Raw genomic sequence first — 20,737 nt, 5'->3', positions numbered from 1 at the left:
TCTGCGGCTTTGCGCATCCCTGAACAAATACGTATTCGTTCGTATTTATATTTCTACCTTTTCGTTCACATTTTTTGTAAGTTAGAAGAATTTTAACTTTGTAAATACAAGCACACCAAAGAGATGTTTTTCTGATTTGTTTTTATTTTGGTAATTTCGTTGTTATTCTGCTGGAAACGGCGTGCAGCGGCACGAGCTTCCTCCACGGTCGGCACTTTAATGAGCGTGTGTATAACTGAAGACACCGTTCCTTTGCAAAACCTTTACACAAACTCTCCCACCAGTCTGCTCCGAACCCGAATCCAACAAGAACGAGAGTTTCGGGTCCGTAGCGACGGCACAAAGCGTAGCATCGAAGACATTGTGTTGTTGTAGCCCTCCAACAGCAAACAACGTTCTTGTCTGCCTTTTAAAATCACCATGAGCACGAGAAATAGGTACAACTTATCTGCAAAGTAAGTAACACGTACATTATGAACTATCGTTCCATATCATAATGATTTAATATGTCAACCGAAAGCAGCTGACCAGCTGAAAAGACTCACTCCACCCCCTAGTGTTGGGAGGAGGACACGTTCCCGTCAATAATTCAAATTTCTCAGCTGCATGTATACGGGGGCAAGGTGAGAACTCCGATTGGACGAGAAAACCGAATTATTGCTTAGTTTGATTAAGCTCTGCATGTAAACGCACTGAGTGATTGTTATATAGAAAGTGTGTTCTTTATATATGTATATGCAAAATCACAAATAAAGTGTTTAAAAAAAAAAAAAAATGTCTCGCAAAAATACAAAACAAAAACACGGTCAGTACACAAAATAAAATATATTTCCGGGGACACGGAAGGCACAAAAAGCGTCCAGGGACCTTCGGTTCGCCTTGCGGCCGTAACTCAGCTCGCGCCGGGTCCCTACGAAGCTGGATTAGCCGCTAAGCAGCTGCTAAAGGGTGAAGCCTTCAAGACGGGAAGTGTTTAAATTGTGCCTGTTTCGTAAAGTTTGCCGTTTACTATTCACTCTCGCACCGGCAAACTGAGGGAGTGAGGCTCAGCAGCGACGAAGAGTGTGACAGAGCGTTTTCGCGGGATGCAGTAAATACGAGGAAACGAGCCGCGAGATATGCAAATCTAAAAAGCTTTCAGCGTGGAAAATCGTGCGTTGCTACTCTGGAGGGGCCAGATATCAAATACAAAAGCCAGAAAATTAGTATAATAGGTGACCTTTAAAGAAAAGAAAAAAGGCAGAAATATAGATCAACTTGCAAATAACTTTATCAACATTGTGCATCAACCTGCCTGAAAAAAAAAAAAAAAAAACATAATTTAAGCTAAAAAAAACACTTTTTGACCAAGTCATTGAACTATTTAAAGCTGAAAAATAAAATAAAATGAAATCAATAAATCATAGTAAATTCTAATCAATCAGAAACATTACGCAGGAGCACAATATATAAAGCACTTCAACCTAGAAAACAAAAATAAATAGAACAATTTGTGCTGTTTTTTTTTTTTTTTTAATCAAAATGAGAAAGTCAGGATCAATGGCTACAGTGAGCCAGTTTTGTGATGCATAGGTTTTCGAAGCAGGGTTTTAAGCATGACACTGCAACTCTCTGTTCCTGCTCAATGTTTAGCTGGGACCTGTACTTGGTCTTCAGTGCAGCAACAGCAGAGAAACCAGTCTCACAAAGGTAAGTTGTTGCAAAAGGAAGAAGAATGCCCATAGCCCTCACCCCTAAGAGTGGATACTGCCTCTCTACACTCAGCCAGAATTCATCCAGTGTCTGTGATGTGAACCTCAGTCTCAATGTGGAGTCAGACGTCATGTCAATGAACTGGTCCTCTTCTGCAGAGCTGAAAGCAGGTGGAGCTGATGCATTGAAAGGACCCCTCGCCCAGTCATTCTGGGAATTGTCTTCAGGGAAATACTTTTTAAAGAATTCCATCAGTGATGAAGTATGCTGCTTCATACTGAGGTGGCATCATAGTCAGTAGTGTCAACAAATTCATGCAGGTTCTTGAATGAATCAGTATTTCCTTCATCAAGTCGCCTGCCCCAGACTGCAAGCTTCTGGGTGAAAGAGCTGATTTTGCCTGTGACCTGAAGGAGGCGTTTATCTTTTCCTTGAAGCAATTTAGGTAGGCCAGTTTCACCAGGAAGTTCTCATCACTAAATTTTTCTGCATCTTTATACTTGTGCTCCTGCTCCAAAAACACTCTTAGTTGCTCTCCGAGCTCAAAAACTCAGGACAGGACTTTTCCTCTTGACAGCCACCTTGCTTCACTATGAAACAGCACAGCTTGATGTTCAGCTCCCATCTCCTCACAGACAGCAGAGAAGACTCTTGTTTTTACTGGTCTGGTCTTTATAAAACTGACTACACCTACAATGTCAGTCATAACCTCACTTAATTCAGAGGAAAGGTGCCTTGTTGGCAGTGCTTGTCGATATATAACACAGTGTGTCCACTCAGCATTAGGTGAGGCCTTCTTGATGAGTGCTCTTAGTCCTTTTCTCATCCCTAGCGTGGTGTGCGCGCCATCACTACAAACAGCAATGCAGTTCTCCCACTTTAGCTCATTTTCCTTTCCTCTGCTACGGTGTGTTTTTTTTTGCACCGAGCAATTTGGTACACCACCTTAATTGACGCCAACACTGCTCGCTGGTTTACTGACGTAGCAATGATACACTGGGATGGTTGCTGGCAATATTCGTCCCTTTTCCGCTCAAAAAACTCATGTGGCTCGTCAGCATGATTGGGGTGAGTTGTCTGCAAGTGGCGCCTTAATTTATTTGGCTTCATGCTGTCCGCATGAAACCAACGTTTTTGAGACAGAGTATATACAGATATATTTATGTGTGTGTGTGTGTGTGTGTGTGTGTGTGTGTGTGTACATACATATACATACACACGTAAATATGAATACATATATATATATAGATACATATATATATATATATATATACATGTATATATATATATATATATATATGTTTATATTTAAACGGGTTTTCTGTAGCATCAGCAGTTTTATGAACTGTGTGACGTGTTATATAAATAGAAGAGTGTTCAAGTTTCTGTTGTTGCTGTTTGACAAAGACTGGCAGTATTCTATGCATGTTATGTTTATTTTAAACTGTTTTGGGGTAAAATAATGAATAAACAAAAACTTTTGTAGCAAAAAAGGAATAAAGTTTGCTAATTTTTTGTTTTCTTTAAAGTGAAATAAGTCACCCTCACAACATCCATGTTACTGAACAAACCTCCACCAGCTTTTCTGTTCTCCTCACTCCGGCTGCTGTGGTCCTTGATGCTTTGGTGGTCACTTGGTGCTGCGGCCATCAGCTGTGAAACCAGGAGGACTTTTTCATTGCGTGTATCTCCGTCCAGTGACCTTTGACCTTTGTCTTCAGCCACCGAGGACAAAAACGTCAGCAGCTCTTTGTTCACCCACGTCACAGTTTCCTAAGCCTTCAAGTTTTCAATATGTGAAAATGTAAAAATCTCCACACAGCGAGTCATTTTAAAATTGGGGTTTTGATTTTAGTGAAGGACTCACACTCGTCTTTGGGTCAAAACTCTGAGTCAATCAATGCCCTGCTTACATCACCATTATGGTCCCTGCTCGGCCCACTGGGAAACCCCAAAGGGTGACGGTTGGAAGCTTGTTGACATCAGTGGAAACCACTAAGCAAAGCCAAGCCGAGGTGCGCTGGAAACCTGCCCTCTGATTCCCCCCTCTGGTGACAACCTGTTTCTGCAGCCTGACCAGTCACATCAGCTCATTTACTGGTAGCAGTTCACTGTGTAACCCTGGTTATTTTTATTATTTCGTTTTTTATTATATTTATCTAATTTCCCACTGTCTTAAATGCCGCATCCGTTAGCGTGCTGGTTTCATGAGTTCCCACGAACTTGAACGCATCCTCTGAGTATGAGCTGTTAGCAGCACGCAAGCAGCACACTGAAACACACGCAGAGCACGTTGCTCCGACAGTTATTAAGCTTCGAGCTACACACGGGAAAAAGGTCGGTAATAAGTTGAACAGTGTAACAAGTTGATTAATGACTGGACAATTATTATTTGTTAATTGTAGTTTTGTTGAAAATAAGTGTCAGCAGTGCTGGTTAGCTCCTGACGGGGATCTGCGTGACAAGTTACAAGTGTTTTCTTCTTTGAATATCCTGGTGAGTCAGCTGACCCAAATTACGAAGTTGTTGTCAATTTTGGTGATATATGTATATTTTCTTTGCTATTTTTGGAATTGTATTTTTGTTTGTTGCATGTTGTTTAACGAAAAAATAAATAAATAAAATAACAGTCAGGATATGACTTGAACAAGTGAGTTTTCCGTTCATTGCTGCCGGCTGGACTGCGGCCTGGCAGCCAAACTAAAGCAATGTGTGTCGAGCGATGTTTTTTTTTTTATTCTGTTAGCGGACATGATTGTGACATTCCTTTTTTGCACTTTCGGTGTAGACTGTTTTTTTTTTTTTGTTTTTTTGTTTTTTTTCTTTTTTTGAGGACACAACTCAGCACAACACGGAGAAAGCGGGTTTCATCTGCACCGGAGCCTCCATTTCGCTGGCGCACGACACGTGGATGTTGCGCTGCTGCAGGGGAGCAGTAAGGAAGGTGGAAACTTTATTGAGGAGTTGTTGGGTTTGTTTTATTTTTTATTTTTTTGTTGATACTTTGCTCTGAGATCTCGGGTATTTTATTTTATTTTATTTATTTTTTATTCTATGTTCTTCAGCTCAAAATAGACAATTCCCATTCGGTCCTGCAAGGATACATTTAATTTCATTGTGAATATATTATATTGTTATTATTATTGTGAATGTATTCTGTTATTGGGAAGACAGTTGCACACCAGACATCATTGGAACACATTGAATCATAATTGTTTTATGTGTGCAAGTAAACAGTCTCTCAGCAATTGTGTGTGTGTGTGTTTTGTGCGGGTTGAGGGTCTATTTTAATTTGCTGCTGCCAATCTCCCTTTCTTTTTCAAAACCTGTGATTGAACTGAGCTTTATAGCCCTAGTTTGAATATTTTTTTGTAGTGAAACAGACGCAGGTTACAACTGCAAGGAAACACTCCCACTGGATTGTCTTGTTGCTTTATTGGTCCAATTCAAAAGTTGATTATTCACTTGACATTGTTGTGGAATATATACTTATGGCATATTTTTATTATGATATATTATTGATTCACTATTGTCACATTGAGCCCAACAACCAGAATCAAAAGACAAAATTCTCTAAGAATATTTATATCCATCATTCTTATTCTTGACAAATGGATCAACAGTCAGAAGGTTCATCAGATGGATTAGTTCTTGAAAGATCAAAGGTCAGGAAAGGTCCAGAGTGGAAACACACCTGAGTTGTGTTTCCACAGTAATAAAGTTGTAATCTGGACTAATCACGCATTCTGTGGGATGAAACGGCTGCAGAGGAAGAGAAACAACGTTGCACAAACATCCAGCAGCCGTGGAGACAAACATCAAGTAAGCGACAGTCATCATCATCAAACATGAAGACAGAAGAAGAATCAATGGTGAGAATTCAGCTCAGAGTCTCTCAGACGACTTCAGTCCCACTTTCATCAATTCAGCTGAAGAATTTAAATAAACATAAAGTCCAACATGTAGCGGCTGAGTGAAGGAGGTCTGGACTCTGTGGAGGAGCTCCATGGTTCCAGAGACACTGTAGAAGGACAGAAGACCTGCTCTGTGGTCCAGGTACACTCCCACTCTGGAGGACTGAGGACCTGAGACATCGGTCCTGATGTTGTTGTGATGAAACTTATATCCACCTGAGGAACAATATAAACTCCAGGATTTGTCGTTTGATCCAAATGCAATTTCCTCTGACCTTCCCGCCCTGCTGATGTTCCTGTAGGCCACTGCTACCTCAACCCTCCCTCTCCTCTCCACCTCCCAGTAACATCGTCCATTCAGACTCTCTCTACTCAGGACCTGCTGCCAGACAGTGAATCTGTCTGGGTGATCACAATAAGGCTGAACTTCCTCCATGCGTGTCACTCTTCTGTTCTCCTCAGATAAGAACAGATGTTTGTTGACTGTGTTTGGATCCAGAGTTATTAGAGGTGAATATCTGAGGAAGTCATCTCTGCTCCTGGGTTCTGGTTCTGGCAGTAGAACATCAACGTTGCACACTGTCCATGAGGTGTTTGTCTGAGTCTCCATCAGAACTTGCTGTATTTCATCCCTCAGCTTGGTCACAGCTGCTGCCACGTCCTCAAAGTATCTCAGAGGATGGACCTCCAGGCTGGAGGAGTCTGGAGACGGACTGAGTGCTGGCAGTGAGTAGAAACTGTGGAGAAACTGGCTGTGGTCCAGTGTGTGTGAGATCTTCTCCAGCTCAGCATCTCCCCTCTTCAGCTCCATCAGCTCCTGCTCCAGCTTCTTCTGAAACTCTTTGACACGACTCACTGCTGCCCCCTGTGTGGATCTGACCTGCTGCTGCACCTCAGAGCATCTCCTCTCCAGCTGACGGATCATCTGGGTGAAGATGTCCTCGCTGTCCTTCACTGCTTTATCAGCAGAGCCGTTGATGGACTCCACCTCCTTCTGAAGCACCTTCAGGTCTTCCTCCGTGTGCTGGATCTTCCACTGGATCTTCTGCCTGGTCTCCTCCAGCTCTCTCTGCCTCTCAGTCCTCTCTGCTGCTGCTGGCACTGTCTGATGACCGTGATGTTCATCCACAGAGCAGACATAACTGATGATCTTCTGATCAGTGCGGCAGAACATCTTCATCACCTCATCGTGACGAGGGCAGATGTTCTCCTGGAGCTGCTGGCTGGGTTCCACCAGCTTGTGTCTCTCTAGGGGAGCAGTATCACGATGAGGCTGGAGGTGAGAGTCACAGTAGGAGGCCTGACAGAGCAGACAGGACTTGAGCGCTTTCAGTTTCCTCCCAGTGCAGACATCACAGGCCACATCTCCAGCTCCAGCATAGCAGTGATCAGCAGGAGCAGCTTGGAGTCCAGTCTTCTCCAGGGTCTCCACTCGAGCTGCTAACATGGTGTTCTTCTCCAGGACAGGCCTCGCTGTGAAGGTCCTCTTACACTGAGGGCAGCTGTAGACTCTCTTCTCCTCCTCTGCATCCCAGTGGTGTTGGAGACACTTCCTGCAGTAGCTGTGTCCACAGGAAATGGTCACCGGATCCTTCAGAAGATCCAGACAGAGGGAACAAGAGAAGGATTCTGGGTCCAGCTGAGCTGCTGACTGAGCCATTTTACCTCCAAGAACCTCTGACTGACGGACTGACTGACTGAGCTCCAACTGCCTCGGAAACGAAACCAGTTTGACTAGAAGGGGGGAAATGACCAGACAGAGCTGTGATTGGCTGTAGGGAGAGCAGGGGGCGTGGCTTCTAACCTCCTGACTCATTCCGGGAAGAGGAGTGCCAGAATGTGCGTGTGTGTGTGTGTGTGTGCGCGTGTGTGTGTGTGTGTGTGTGCGCGTGTGCGTGTATGCGCGCAAACTTTCACAATCTCAGTGGGACTGAAAGATCTTGTTACATACATAAACTAATAGAAACATTCATACAGAGGATTTCTTTCCCCAAAATAACTTTGAAAAGAAGGAAGAACAAACTGTAACCCATCTGAACAAGGTCAGAACTCATTCAGATCAGTTGTTTAATACTGTTTGACTTGTATTAAAACACTGTCCTAGCAGAGAAAATGAAGTCGCTGAAACCATCATTGAAGTCACAAAATGATTTATCATTAGACAAGGATATCCTCACATCTTAAGATAAGCCCCCTCTCCGTCCCCCCGCTGTCCCCCATTAAGATAATAGTATTATCATAAAGGGGGAGGGGGTGTTTCTGGAACATCTGGTTTAAAACACAAACGTATGTAGACTAATGTCATTTGAAGTCACACAAGAATGATCTAATGGTAATTTCATATACTTTGAAGAATATTTAATATTTAACAAAGACACGTTTAGATTCAAATTGAACTTTCTGACAGTCAATCATCTCAAAGGTCCTATTTTAAGAAATGCTGTTTTTGTTGTTGTTCTGTCAATTCAATTCCTTATTTTGCCACTAGTAGATCAGTTTAAAAATAGAAATCAATACAAATGATGCATCTCAACACTGTCTCTTCTGTGGTCATGTCTTATTCCAATGATTATTTCTCAATCTGAAAAATAGAAAATACAAAAAACTAGAAGAACTTGCAAAGCTGGAGAGGAATGTTTATATTCCAATAAAAAAGGCCTGAGTTCACCTGTACCAAAAGGGTTCACACCTGTATTTGATTTGATTTTATCTTTGCATCTTAAAATGTCAACGTTGGTCCCTCAGTTGTGGGAAAAAAAAGAAAAACTTTCTCCTGGATGAAGTTGAGAGATGAAGGTCAACAAACACCCACCCACAATTGTGATGAAGGAGGATGAGGTCCGTGTGGCAGCCATGAAGAGTCCCAGTCCTTCTGGCTGACTCTCCTTCCCACCTCTCCCTCCCTGCATGTTCGGTCTCCCTCCCCACCACCCTCCCTGCCTGTTCTCTCTCCCTCCCCACCACCCTCCCTGCATGTTCTGTCTCCCTCCCTGCTCTCCCTCTCTGCCTGTTCTCTCTCTGTGTCTGGTGATGAGCTAGTGCAAGGGGGGAACCCACAAAAATAAACAAAAGAACCAAAGTCAACCCGCCAAACGTGACACACATGATTAAAAAAAAAAACATTCCCAGGACACAGCAAACCAAATGAGGGGAGCCTCCACCACCACAACACCAGCAGCGCCACCACCGGTCTCAAAACAATAGAACTTAATACAATTAAAAGTAAAAATTACAAATCACTTAAAATAACCCACACTCTCACACCCGCACGCGCACATTCATACATGGGTCATCAGACCCAACACAGTTTACTTTTTACAAACGACTACTTGGGCACTTTGTGGGCCAAGCAGCGGTGTGGTTACAGCGCACCAGGACAGGACATGTCCTGTAGTAACACACAATCACAACAACTTCCTGTCTTTGTAACTCCCCAACCCCTCTCCCCTATTTGGCAGCTCACCTGATAGCCACGTTGCACAATCAGAATGGTTACTTAAAGCTACTGTACGAACTAAAGTTCGAGGGCCGTGTTGGTACTCGTGGTCTCAAAAAAAGTGTATTATGTCGTTCTGCAGCATTTTACATTCATAGAGATTGTTTTCACTTGTTGTAAGATGTGGTCACTATAGGCCTTTATTGTGATGCCTTACATTTATGACTATATTGCTGGAAGACGCATGCTGTAAGAGCACACAGCACAATGAACCATTCCTTTATGTACTTTGAATCACGTGTTGCTGTTGTGTACTGTGTCGACCTGCCAAGGCATCATACTGAAAGTGAAACTACCCACTCCAAGCTCTGTGTGTGTGTGCGCGCGTGTGTGTGTGTGAATACGTTTTTTGTGTTCCATGAACCGGATTTTGTAATTCAGCAATGGAGAAGACCAGTCAAATCTTCTGTGAAGATTTTAAAAGATGGCGGTTGTTGCAGGAAATGAATGAGGAAGTGGCGGCCGAGAGAATACGGGACCGCAGCGCGAGTGACTGAAGTGACTGCAGAGTGTGTGAGAAGTGGAACATTGAAGCAGAGTCTGCACCCTTTGTCAGCTGGGTCCTCCGTCGGCAGGCGGACAAACCCAAACCCGTCTCCACGGTAACCACATGGGACGGTCTAGCCTTGAGCGTATTTCCTGGTTGCTTCACCGCCGTTCGCTACTGCTGGCCAACCCCCGAAGTGATGTTTATATAGCATCAAGCTCACCATTACTCAGCATTAACAGTCACATATTTTAACTGAATTTTGGTGTTTTGGTTTAACACATATAGCGTTGGGTGTTCAAATAAGTAAAAACCCTACAGTAAAATCTTAGTATTACCTGTGAAATTTCAATACTTAAATACATTTATATGTCGTGCCTTTGACAGTAGATGACGCCATTTCAGCTGACTTCCCAGGATCCCAGGATGCTTTGCAGCAGTCGGCTAAAAGGAGGACGCATTTGCAAGGGCGTATTTGGAGCATTCTTTGAATTTTAATGAATTGGGACAAGCCTTTGCACAGTGCTATAACGTAACTGGCCTTCAAATGCAGGCTTCGAAGGCTGCAGACCCTGAATTGAGACACAGCCCAGGTTTATGTCAAGAAGCCCTCCTGGAACAGCGTTTGTCTCCCCCTACTGGCCAGAGAGTGATTGTCTATAGTTTACGGTATACAGTTTTTAACAATCGTCAGAACACAATGACCGATCCTTCTCACACGTTTCCAAAATTGCAGAGACACCAACACACCTACAACACACAACTGACAAAACAGCTAACTTCAAGCTCAAAGCTCACTTTGTAAACTATTATGTCCGCTACTTATATAGGAATGACGAGGATTGTAGGGACATAAATAAGCTTTAATAACACGGAACTGGAACCAAGTCAAAACGGGTTAACAACGCTGACGAGAGAGCAAGCAACAACCACTCAAACGCTGACTCTAGAAGTCCACACGCTTAATCCTAATCCTATAGCTCCCCCTAGTGGGTCACTCCTATATCGTTCTATTTACTTAACTAAATACATAACACTCCTTTCCCCTAGTTAGTGTTCATAATCATCCCACCCTTTGGGACGAACTCTAGGCCTGCGGGTCTGATGACGAACAGGCAATGAAGAGGGGCTTGGGCTGCTGACTGGTGAATGCCCCCCTTGTACTGGATCCATTGTCTCTCCTCTCCTTGACGAGGACTCTACTGCACCCTTGGATTCTTCTTGGGGCAGACACTCACCAGCTGACAAGAGCTGGGACGACTCCCCCTGAGCTTCCTCCAGTGCCCGCCCTCTCAACTGGTCCACATGGCGCCGATGCATCTGTCCATCAGGAGCCCTCACACTGTACGATACTGGCCGAGTGGCCCTCTCCACCACAGCGGGCATCCATCTTGCTCCTGTGTAACTGCGGGCAAACACAGAGTCGTTGGGCTCAAACTGTGTCATCAGTTGTTTAATACTGTTTGACTTGTAGTAAAACACTGTCCTAGCAGAGAAAATGAAGTCGCTGAAACCATCACTGAAGTCACAAAATGATTTATCATTAGACAAGGATATCCTCACATCTAAAGATAAGCCCCCTCTCCGTCCTCCTGCTGTCCCCCATTAAGATAATAGTATTATCATAAAGGGGGAGGGGGTGTTTCTGGAACATCTGGGTTAAAACACAACATATGTAGACTAACATCATTTGAAGTCACACCAGCATGATCTAATGGTAATTTCAAATACTTTGAAGACTATTTAATATTTAACAATTGGCATTTAGATTCAAATCACGTTTAAGTTTTTCTGCCGGCAAACACAACATACAAGCAGAGTTAGTGGTGGTGGCTAACAGTTTATCAACACAGTTAAGCAACCGTACTTTGCAAATAGCCTTAAAACTAAAGTTGCTTGACGTCACAAAACACTCATAGTCCTCATACACGTTTTCAAATATTGCCAGGGCAAACTATTCTCTCGTCGTCCACCGGCCGAGTCGAGGCCGTCTCCCTCCCGTTGCCCACCTCCGTCGCTCCGTCCGTTCAGCTCAACAGAGCTTTTTTTTTTTTTGCGTACGGGGTATTTAAAAATAGCGGCTTTGGTTTTTGTGAAAGACTCCCACTCGACTTTTGTCCAAACTCTAACCTAATCAGTGCCCTGCTTTGTGCTACGTCACCGCTATGGTCCCTGGTCATCAGGCTTGGAACCCCTAGGAAGCAGGTCCAAAAATAGTAACCCCTTGGAACCTTGTAGGTGCCATTGGAAACGCCTACTAGCTGAGCCGAGCAGAGGCACATCAGTGGCTTTCAGGCTCTAAAAAAGTAGAACCGCTGTGTCATGCAGCTAACCCATTAGCCAACTCTGCTAACTCTGTGCTGCACTGGTGTGATTGGTCAACTGGCTGGAAACATCTGCTTGAGCAGCTGCATTTGCTGCCTCTCAACTTGTAATGCATGCCAGCGTGTTAACTTTGTTTGAATGAAGCTGCTGCTGTTTTGTGCTTTATGTGAAATTAAATTGTGCTGATAGTTTTGTCTGATAATTGTCTCACCTTGTGACTCAGTGATGGGATGAGTGCCAACATTTTGTCTGCAAGGACAATGTGTTGCTACAAGTCAACAGTATGAAGCAAAGTCATTTTAAGTCCAACTAAAAAAATGTTTTGTAGGGATCAAAAACACGGTCAAGACAAAAACTGGAGGAGATGAAACACGAGAAGAAGATCTGATCTCAGATCTGTTTTCAAATTCTGAACAAACTCGCCGCAGAGTTTATGAAATTCTAACACTTAAATACAACAGTCCATACTGGACTGTTGTGACATCTTAGGGGAAGGCTCATCTTCCCTAGTTATTATCTAATAATATATTAATGACACCACTCACTGAGTTGCATTGCAGAAATGGTACAGAATGAATTGTTTAATTGGTCGGATTTTATCTTATCTGATTTTATTTTGTCTTTGCATCTTAAAATGTCTATGTTGGTTCCTCAGTTGTGGATAAAAAAAAAAACTTTCTTCTGGAGGAAGTTGAGAGATGAAGGTCAACAAACACCCACCAACACTTGTGATGAAGGAGGACGAGGTGTGTGTGGCAGCCATGAAGAGTCCCAGATTCTAGTGAGAACCAACACTGATGACATCACCACAATAGGAGTCACAGCAGCCAATCAGAGACACCTACCGTTGCACCGGACCATCAGCAGGATCTGGAGAGGACAAGAGACAAGAGTGAGGTCAAAGTTCACGACTGAAGCAGGCTGAGGGGAACATGGCCAATAGGGAGTGGCATGGAGAAAACCTTGCACACACACACACACACACACACACACACACACACACACACACACACACACAGGAATTTTCCTTCCAAGGAAAAACCTTTCTTTCTATTGTTTCCTCAGAGGGGAGGAGTGGTAGAGAGAGTCAGAGAGAGTTGGGGAGTGTTTCCACTGGCTCTACACGGTTGGTTATTGCTCTACTCGGCACAGTACAGCTTAGTAGGGACGCGTTTCCATTGGCTTGGTTACTACCTGAGCGTGGGCGGAGTTACGGCTACAAGGAGGACCAAAGGTCCCTGGATGTTTGTTGTGCCTTCCGTGTCCCCGGAATCAAAGGTTTTACTTTTAGTATTGGCCGGGTTTTTGTCTTGTTTTTCTGCAAGACATTTTAACAGGGCTCAGAATGATTTGGTTTAATACTGTTGACTTGTCCACACAAAGCACAAAACAGACATTTCCTCAAGGTGGTGCTGTTGTTATTCACATTCATAACCTTATCAGGGTTAAAGTCGGCTCCCTCAACCAATTTGGGGCCCTGGCCAGGATGGAGATCAGGTGACCAACACATGATGCTGAGGTGGGATTGCAACTGGAGCAGCAGCAGCAGCAACCAGCAACCAGCAACCAGCAGCAGCAGCAACCATGGGTCAAACAGCATCAGCAGTAGCAACAGAGAGCTGAAGTCGCACTCACTTTCTCGTCCGCCCAGCTGGAGAACAAAAGGTCGAGCGAGCCACTGGAGGTCCCCTTCAGCTGGAGGACCAGAGAACCATTGTCCAGCAGCCGGTGGTCACATTGCTAGCACACTAAAATGACATGCATAGCACAATTATTTAAACTGACACACAGAGAGCAAAACCTCTAATCAAGTCTCAAAAACTCTAAACATATTTTCTGCTTTACACACATTTTGCAATTCATAATGGCTCTGTTTAAATGCATTGAACACGATTCACTGCATAAGACACAACAATCTAACAGTTTGCCATTTCAAAACACTGCCATTCAAAATGACACTACATGAGCTAATTGGACAACATATGTGCCACCTGGCCAAACACCTCATTGGTTAATTGTTAACACTTCAATCACGAAGTAAGCACTATAAAAAGACCAAGAGGTGAGCACCTTTTTTTTTTTTTTTTTTAACAACAATGGAAGACATTGCAGAGAGAGGAAGAGGAAGAGGGAGGGTGATAATAAGAGGGGGAGGACGAGTGAGAGGTAGGGGTAGAGCTGGTAGAGGAGTTCATGGCCAAAGAAGAAGACGTTTTACTGTCGCCTCTGTCATCTGGACATTTAGACTGGAGAACAGGTATGTAACCCACATTTCTTTCACACTATGTAGAACACCTCATGTCATAGCATATCAGTTGGGTGACACCCGTTTACTTCATGAATGGCGGATGTCATACACTACAGTAAGTGTGTAAGTTTCCTGTACAATTTACTCTACTGTTCATTGTCCAAGCCCTATATTTTTATCATTTTGTTTCTCTAAAGGACTGAGAGACGCAGCCATGGTGGAGGAAGGGGCCAAATGTTCACTCGGGTACAGGAAGCTGCCATAGTAAACTTGGTTTTGGAAAGGAATGAAATCAGATTACGAGCAATTCAAAGCCACATCATCCAGGACAACACCGTATTCAGCAACATCCAACGAGTCAGCCTGTCCACATTGGCTCACATCCAAATTAAGATGAAACAACTTCATAAGGTGCCATTTGAGAGAAACTCCCAAAGAAACAAAGAGCTCAGGCGAGCATATGTGGATGGAAGTACAACATTGACTGCAGTACACTACACACAGTGTACTGGATAATATGGAGCACCTAAAGGTACATGGAGAGAAAAAATAAAATAAAATCATTTCAGGCTATCACCAGAAACTTTCAGGTGAGCACCTGAAATGTTTTTGGTGAGCACCTGAAAGTTTCTGGTGAGCACCTGAAAGTTTTCTTCTGTACAAAATGACAGTACAGGAGTTAGTACGTGTGTATTTTGACCTGGGACTTCATTATAAGGACATTGCTGCTTTGCTTTCAAGTCGCCATGGTTATATTGTGTCCGAGGGAAACCTGAAGAGAATTTTGAAGTCCTGTGGTCTGTTTCGGCATAACGGATATACCGCTTTGAATCGTGTATTTGATTTCATTGAGGAACAACTTCAAACACCTGGCCGGCTCTGCGGCTATAGGTGGATGTTCACAAAATGTAAAGAGGCAGGATTGCGTGTCAAGAAAGAAGAGGTGCACTTAATTGTGAAAGAACTTGACCCAAGGGGTGTTGAACTTAGAAGGAGGAGACGGCTCCATCGCCGCAGCTACTTTGCTAAAGGGCCCAATTATATTTGGCACTTCGACTCGTATGATAAGTTTAAACCATTTGGTATCTGTATCAATGGATGCATTGACGGGTTTTCACGGAAAATTATCTGGATGAATGCATTCTGACTGAGCGAACCACTGGACTGTTTTCTCTTAAAAGGTGATCGTTCTCCAAATTATTTAGTATCTTCTCAATACACCTATCTCTATCTGTTTGCATAAGCACAGTCGAAGCCATGGCTTCTCCCTCTCACCTCTCCTCTGTCCCTCCTCTCTCTCCTCCCGTCTTTTCTTGCTCACACTGCCAGATGCTTAGCTTTAGCTCATACTCAATTACCGAGTCAGGGATGTGTGTTAAATGTAGTACTATGTTAGCGCTTGAGGCGAGACTTAGCCAGCTTGAGGAACGACTTCGCTCCTTCGAGCATAGTAGTCCTGTAGCTAGTAGGGTTAGCTTAGCTGGAGCGGAGCGTTCATTCGCTAGCGTAGCGTCGGAGTCTCTAGGTCCCACTAGTTCCCCTCCCTTCGCGGCTCCCGAGCAGCCGGGAAAGGTCGGTTGGGTGACTGTCAGGAGGAAGCGTAGCCTTAACAAGCCTGCCGGGCACCACCACCATTCTCAGCACCAGGCCCCCTCCGTCCATGTCTCGAATAAGTTTGCTCCACTCAGCAGCACGCCGACTGAGATTGACACTCTGGTGATCGGTTCGTCTATAGTGAGGCATGTTAACCTAGGACAGCCATCGGCCACAGTGAAGTGCATCCCCGGGGCCAGGGCGGGCGATATTGAAGGGCATTTAAAGTTAATGGCTAAGAATAAACGGAGATGTAGGCGGATTGTAATTCACTGTGGTTTCAATGATGCACGCCTGAAATCGTCCGAGGTCACTAAGTTAAACATAGCTTCGGTGTGCGCATTTGCTCAGACCATGTTGGACGAAGTAGTTTTCTCTGGCCCCTTGCCAAATGTTAGGAATGATGAGATGCTTAGCCGCATGTCATCTTTTCACCGTTGGCTGTCAGGGTGGTGTCCCAATAACTCGGTGGGCTTTGTAGATAACTGGAAGCCTTTCTGGGGCAAGCCTGGTCTTGTTAGGAGGGATGGCATTAATCCCACCCGGGAAGGTGCAGCTCTCTTGTCTAGCAATATAGTTAAAATTTTAGCTTCCACTCACTGACGCTCCAGGGTAGAGACCAGGCAACAGAGTTGTAGTCCTATACGCTACTCTGGGCTTCTCTCACTGCCGTCCCCAGCCGTTAGTAAGTCCCCGAAGCCCTGCCAGTCTTTTCCAATAGAAGTTGTGTCGGTCCCTCGCACCTCCAAACCTCTTATACTGTGCAAATCTCCAATAGATCATAGTAACCTAGTTCGAATAGATTGTAGAAATAAGGGGGCTCCAGGGGCTCCCACAAACAAAATGGTGAAATGTGGCCTTCTTAACATTAGGTCTCTACATTCCAAGGCAGTTTTAGTTAATGATTTGATTAGTGAACATAGTGTTGATATTTTCGGCCTCACAGAGACATGGCTACGTCAAGATGAATATTTTAGTCTTAATGAAGCCACTCCTCCTAGTCATATTAATACTCATAAGGCTCGTGATAGTGGTCGAGGAGGTGGCGTTGCAGCTATTTATAATTCCAATTTGTTAGTCAATCTCAAGGCTCATTCTATTTATAGTTCATTTGAGAGTTTAGCGATGTCTATTTCGTTGTCACCTGATAGGCAGGCAGATTCCATTGAATTCATTGTTGTCTACCGTCCCCCGGGTCCATATTCTTCTTTCTTAGATGAATTTTCAGAGTTTTTGTCTACTTTAGCATTGACTAAAGACAAGATCATAGTGATTGGAGATTTTAATATTCATGTCGACATTGAGAGTGACAGTCTGAGTTCTCATTTCAAATCTATCCTCGACTCCTTAGGCTTCCTTCAAGTTGTGAATGTACCCACTCATAAGCATAGTCATACTTTGGATCTTGTGCTCACTTTTGGACTTGGTGTAGAGCAGCTGACAATCTTTCCCCGAAACGACGTTTTGTCTGACCACTTTCTGATCACTTTCGGCTTTATTGTAGCGGATCACATTCCCCAAGCAAGGTCTATAATGAGTAGAAACATTTCGGACTCTGTTGTTGCTGAATTTAAGGAGAGGCTTCCTGATCTGCTTGATGCCCTTGTACCTCTTGACATGCTTCCGGCCTCTCCCCCCACCCACTTGACTGATCTTGATCTGGACTCCTTGACAGATCGCTTTTCTTGTATTCTGAAATCAACATTGGATGATCTTGCCCCTTATAAGGTAAGTATGAAAAGGCAGGATCGATCAGCCCCTTGGTTTACTTCCTCTACTCGCAAATTAAAACAAAATTTGCGAAGGCTTGAGAGAACTTGGCGTTCGTCAAAAACAGCTTCATCCTTCAAGACTTGGCAGGATTGCTTTAGGTCCTATAAAAAGGCCCTGCGTATCAGTAGAACTTCCTACTTTTCTGCTCTTATTGACTCTAACAAGAACAACCCAAAGTTTTTATTTAGTACAGTTGCTAAGCTGACGAGGAGCCATCAGTGTGTTGAGCCATGCGTCCCTACTGGCCTGTCAAGCAACGATTTCCTGAACTTCTTCCAGCAAAAAGTAGAAGGTATCAGAACTGAGATTGGGAATTCCTCGTCTTCTTTGTCTTCCACAGGTCACATGGCAGATCTTTCTCAACATGGCAACCCCAGTGTGTATTTCGGGAGTTTTCAGCAAGTTGGACTCTCGGAACTTGATTCTCTTGTCTCCTCTGCTAAGTCGACCACCAGTCTTCTGGACCCAATTCCAACCAGGCTTCTCAAGGAGGTTTCCCCATTGCTTCATTGTGTCATTCTTAGAATTATTAATCATTCTCTATCAACAGGTTTTGTCCCTCATGCTTTCAAGGTGGCTGTAATCAAGCCTCTGATCAAAAAACCCAATTTGGACTCGAGTGTGCTTTCAAATTATAGGCCAATCTCGAACCTTCCGTTTCTCTCCAAGATCTTAGAAAAAGTTGTTGCTAGGCAGCTTGTGGACTTCTTGAACGACAACAATCTACTTGAGGCTTTTCAGTCTGGCTTCAGAGTTGGTCACAGCACTGAAACTGCATTGCTTAAGGTAAGTAATGACCTCTTGTGTGCATCTGACAAAGGTCTTCTCTCTGTTCTGGTCCTCCTAGATCTCAGTGCAGCATTTGATACAGTTGACCACAGCATTCTTCTTAGGAGATTAGAAGATACTATCAGCATCAAGGATCGCGCCTTGGACTGGTTTGGATCTTACTTGTCTGACCGTTTTCAGTTTGTTCATGTTCATAATCATTCGTCAGAACGTAGGAGGGTTAGTCATGGTGTCCCGCAAGGATCTGTACTTGGGCCACTCCTCTTCAACATCTACATGTCACCTCTTGGTGACATCATCAGAAAGCATAGCATCAGTTTCCATTCTTACGCAGATGACACACAGTTGTACTTTTCTTTTAAGGCAAACGAGGCTCATCAGTTGGCCAAATTGGAATCTTGTCTTCGTGATGTCAGAACTTGGATGACACAGAATTTCCTGTTGCTTAATTCCGACAAAACTGAGGTCATTATATTTGGATCGCGAGAGAGTAGGGACAGAGTTTTTGATGGACAAAGTGGTCTATTTGGTACTACACCCAGTTCTACCGTGCGGAACCTAGGAGTCACTTTTGATCAGGACCTGACCTTTAATTCTCATATACAGAATGTAGGGAGGTCAGCTTTCTTCCACTTAAGAAACATTGCCAAAATTCGAAGTTTTTTGTCCTTCAAAGATGCGGAAAAAATAATCCATGCTTTTGTTACGTCGAGGCTAGATTACTGTAACTCGGTACTAGCAGGATGCCCAAATTCATCCCTTAGGACATTACAGTTAATCCAAAACTCCGCGGCACGATTGTTAACCGGAACTAGAAGGAGGCAGCATATTACTCCAATTTTAGCTTCCTTGCATTGGCTGCCTGTCAAATTTAGAATTGAATTTAAGATTCTAGTTTTAACTTACAAAGCTCTTCATTCTCAGGCTCCTTCTTATATTAGGGAACTCATTGAACTTTATCATCCTCCAAGAGCCCTTCGCTCTGAGGATTCAGGTCTTTTAGTTATCCCAAAAATTTCTAGAGTTAGATCAGGAGGTAGGTGTTTCAGTTTCCTGGCACCTCTATTTTGGAACCATCTTCCAGCCTCGGTGAGGGGGGCAGACACAGTTAGTTTATTTAGGAGTAGACTTAAGACTTTCCTTTTTCTTAAAGCTTATAGTTAGACTCCATCCACTGTCAGTTAAGCTGCTGTAGGCTTACGCCGTGGAGGGAGATCTTTCGCTCCCGTTACAGGGATCGTTGCTCTGTGCAGGCGGAACCTTTATCACTCTCCTCACCCAATCAATCTTTTACTCTATCCAATCTTTTACTCTATCCACTCTGTCCAAGCTCTCATTATGCTTTGTACAGTATGCTCGATATGCATGATACTGCCGCAGTCTCTGTGTCCCCGGCAGGTGATGACCACTGCGCCAGGAGCTGGATTGTGCTGTCCTGGGGGTCTTGCTGTCATCGCTTCATCCCACCGCCACGCTTAAGACCTGGACTTGTCCTATCGGTAGATTGTCCATCGAGCTAGGCTCTTGCCTTCCAAAGCATGGACACTTACACTCCACATGGACAGCAGCCTTGAATTAGTTCCTATTCTTTGTGTTTATATCCGTTTTGCCTGGTTGGTGTATCTGTTTTTCACTCTGTCCTGTCTGCCACCCTGGCTCACTCTGCTCCTTTCTCTCTTTCTCTGTCTCTCCTCTATCTTTATACTTCACCCCAACTACTCATAGGCGGATGATCGCCCTCTGGAGTCTGGTTCTGCCCTAGGTTTCTTCCCACAGGGGAGTTTTTCCCAGCCACTGTCGCATCTTGCTTGCTCCGGGGGCCCGGTTGGTTCTCTCTGATTGTATAAAGCGCTTTGAGACGCCTTTGGCTGTGATTTAGCGCTGTACAAATAAAAGTTTATTATTATTATTATTATTATTCTCCACCAGCAGTGACCCCAAAATCATTGGGGGCTACTACGTGGAGGCAGTGCAGAGAATAAATGGCTGTCCAAGGATTGTAAGAGGTGATCGGGGTACAGAGAATGTTAAAGTCAGAGACTTTCAACGTTTTCTCCGTCGCAACATTCCGGACACCACAGGCATCGACAGCTACATCGAAGGGGCAAGCACAGCTAATCAGCGCATAGAGAGTTGGTGGGGCTTTCTCAGAAAGGAATCGATGGAATTCTACATCTCTCTCTTTACTGACCTGAAGCACCGTGGTTTGTTTGGAGGCACATATTTGGACAGAAGTCTAATTAAGTTCTGCTTTTTGGGCATCATTCAGGTAAGGTTGTAATGGTATATTAAACCCTGTAAGTGCTGACATATACTTTTCTGAGAGAGAGAGAAATTCCCTAATTTAGTGAATAGTGAATTTGGGAGGGACTAATATATCTTCTTGTGTCCCCTAGACTTATTGTTATCAAATTGTTGTA

At 44.0% G+C, this 20,737-nt stretch overlaps 2 protein-coding genes across 2 annotated transcripts; one reads left to right on the top strand and one right to left on the bottom strand.

Moving 5' to 3' along the window:
* Positions 1 to 5,110: 5,110 nt before the first annotated feature.
* On the bottom strand, positions 5,111 to 7,794 carry LOC142889649 (tripartite motif-containing protein 16-like). Its single transcript, XM_076028440.1, has one exon. The coding sequence runs from the start codon at positions 7,420 to 7,422 to the stop codon at positions 5,578 to 5,580; it is 1,845 nt and encodes a 614-aa protein (XP_075884555.1). The 5' UTR covers positions 7,423 to 7,794; the 3' UTR covers positions 5,111 to 5,577.
* A 7,516-nt stretch (positions 7,795 to 15,310) lies between these two features.
* Positions 15,311 to 16,358, top strand: LOC142889609 (uncharacterized). The gene has a single exon (XM_076028391.1). It carries the CDS (start codon positions 15,420 to 15,422, stop codon positions 16,356 to 16,358), a length of 939 nt encoding a protein of 312 aa, XP_075884506.1. The 5' UTR covers positions 15,311 to 15,419.
* The last annotated feature ends 4,379 nt before the right edge of the window (positions 16,359 to 20,737 follow it).

Source organism: Nelusetta ayraudi, unplaced genomic scaffold (assembly GCF_046127955.1).
Source record: "Nelusetta ayraudi isolate G7.1 ecotype Tasmania unplaced genomic scaffold, CSIRO-AGI_Nayr_v1 ptg000023l, whole genome shotgun sequence".
NCBI classification, from domain to species: Eukaryota; Metazoa; Chordata; class Actinopteri; order Tetraodontiformes; family Monacanthidae; genus Nelusetta; species Nelusetta ayraudi.
This window is presented reverse-complemented; position numbering and strand designations above follow the sequence as displayed.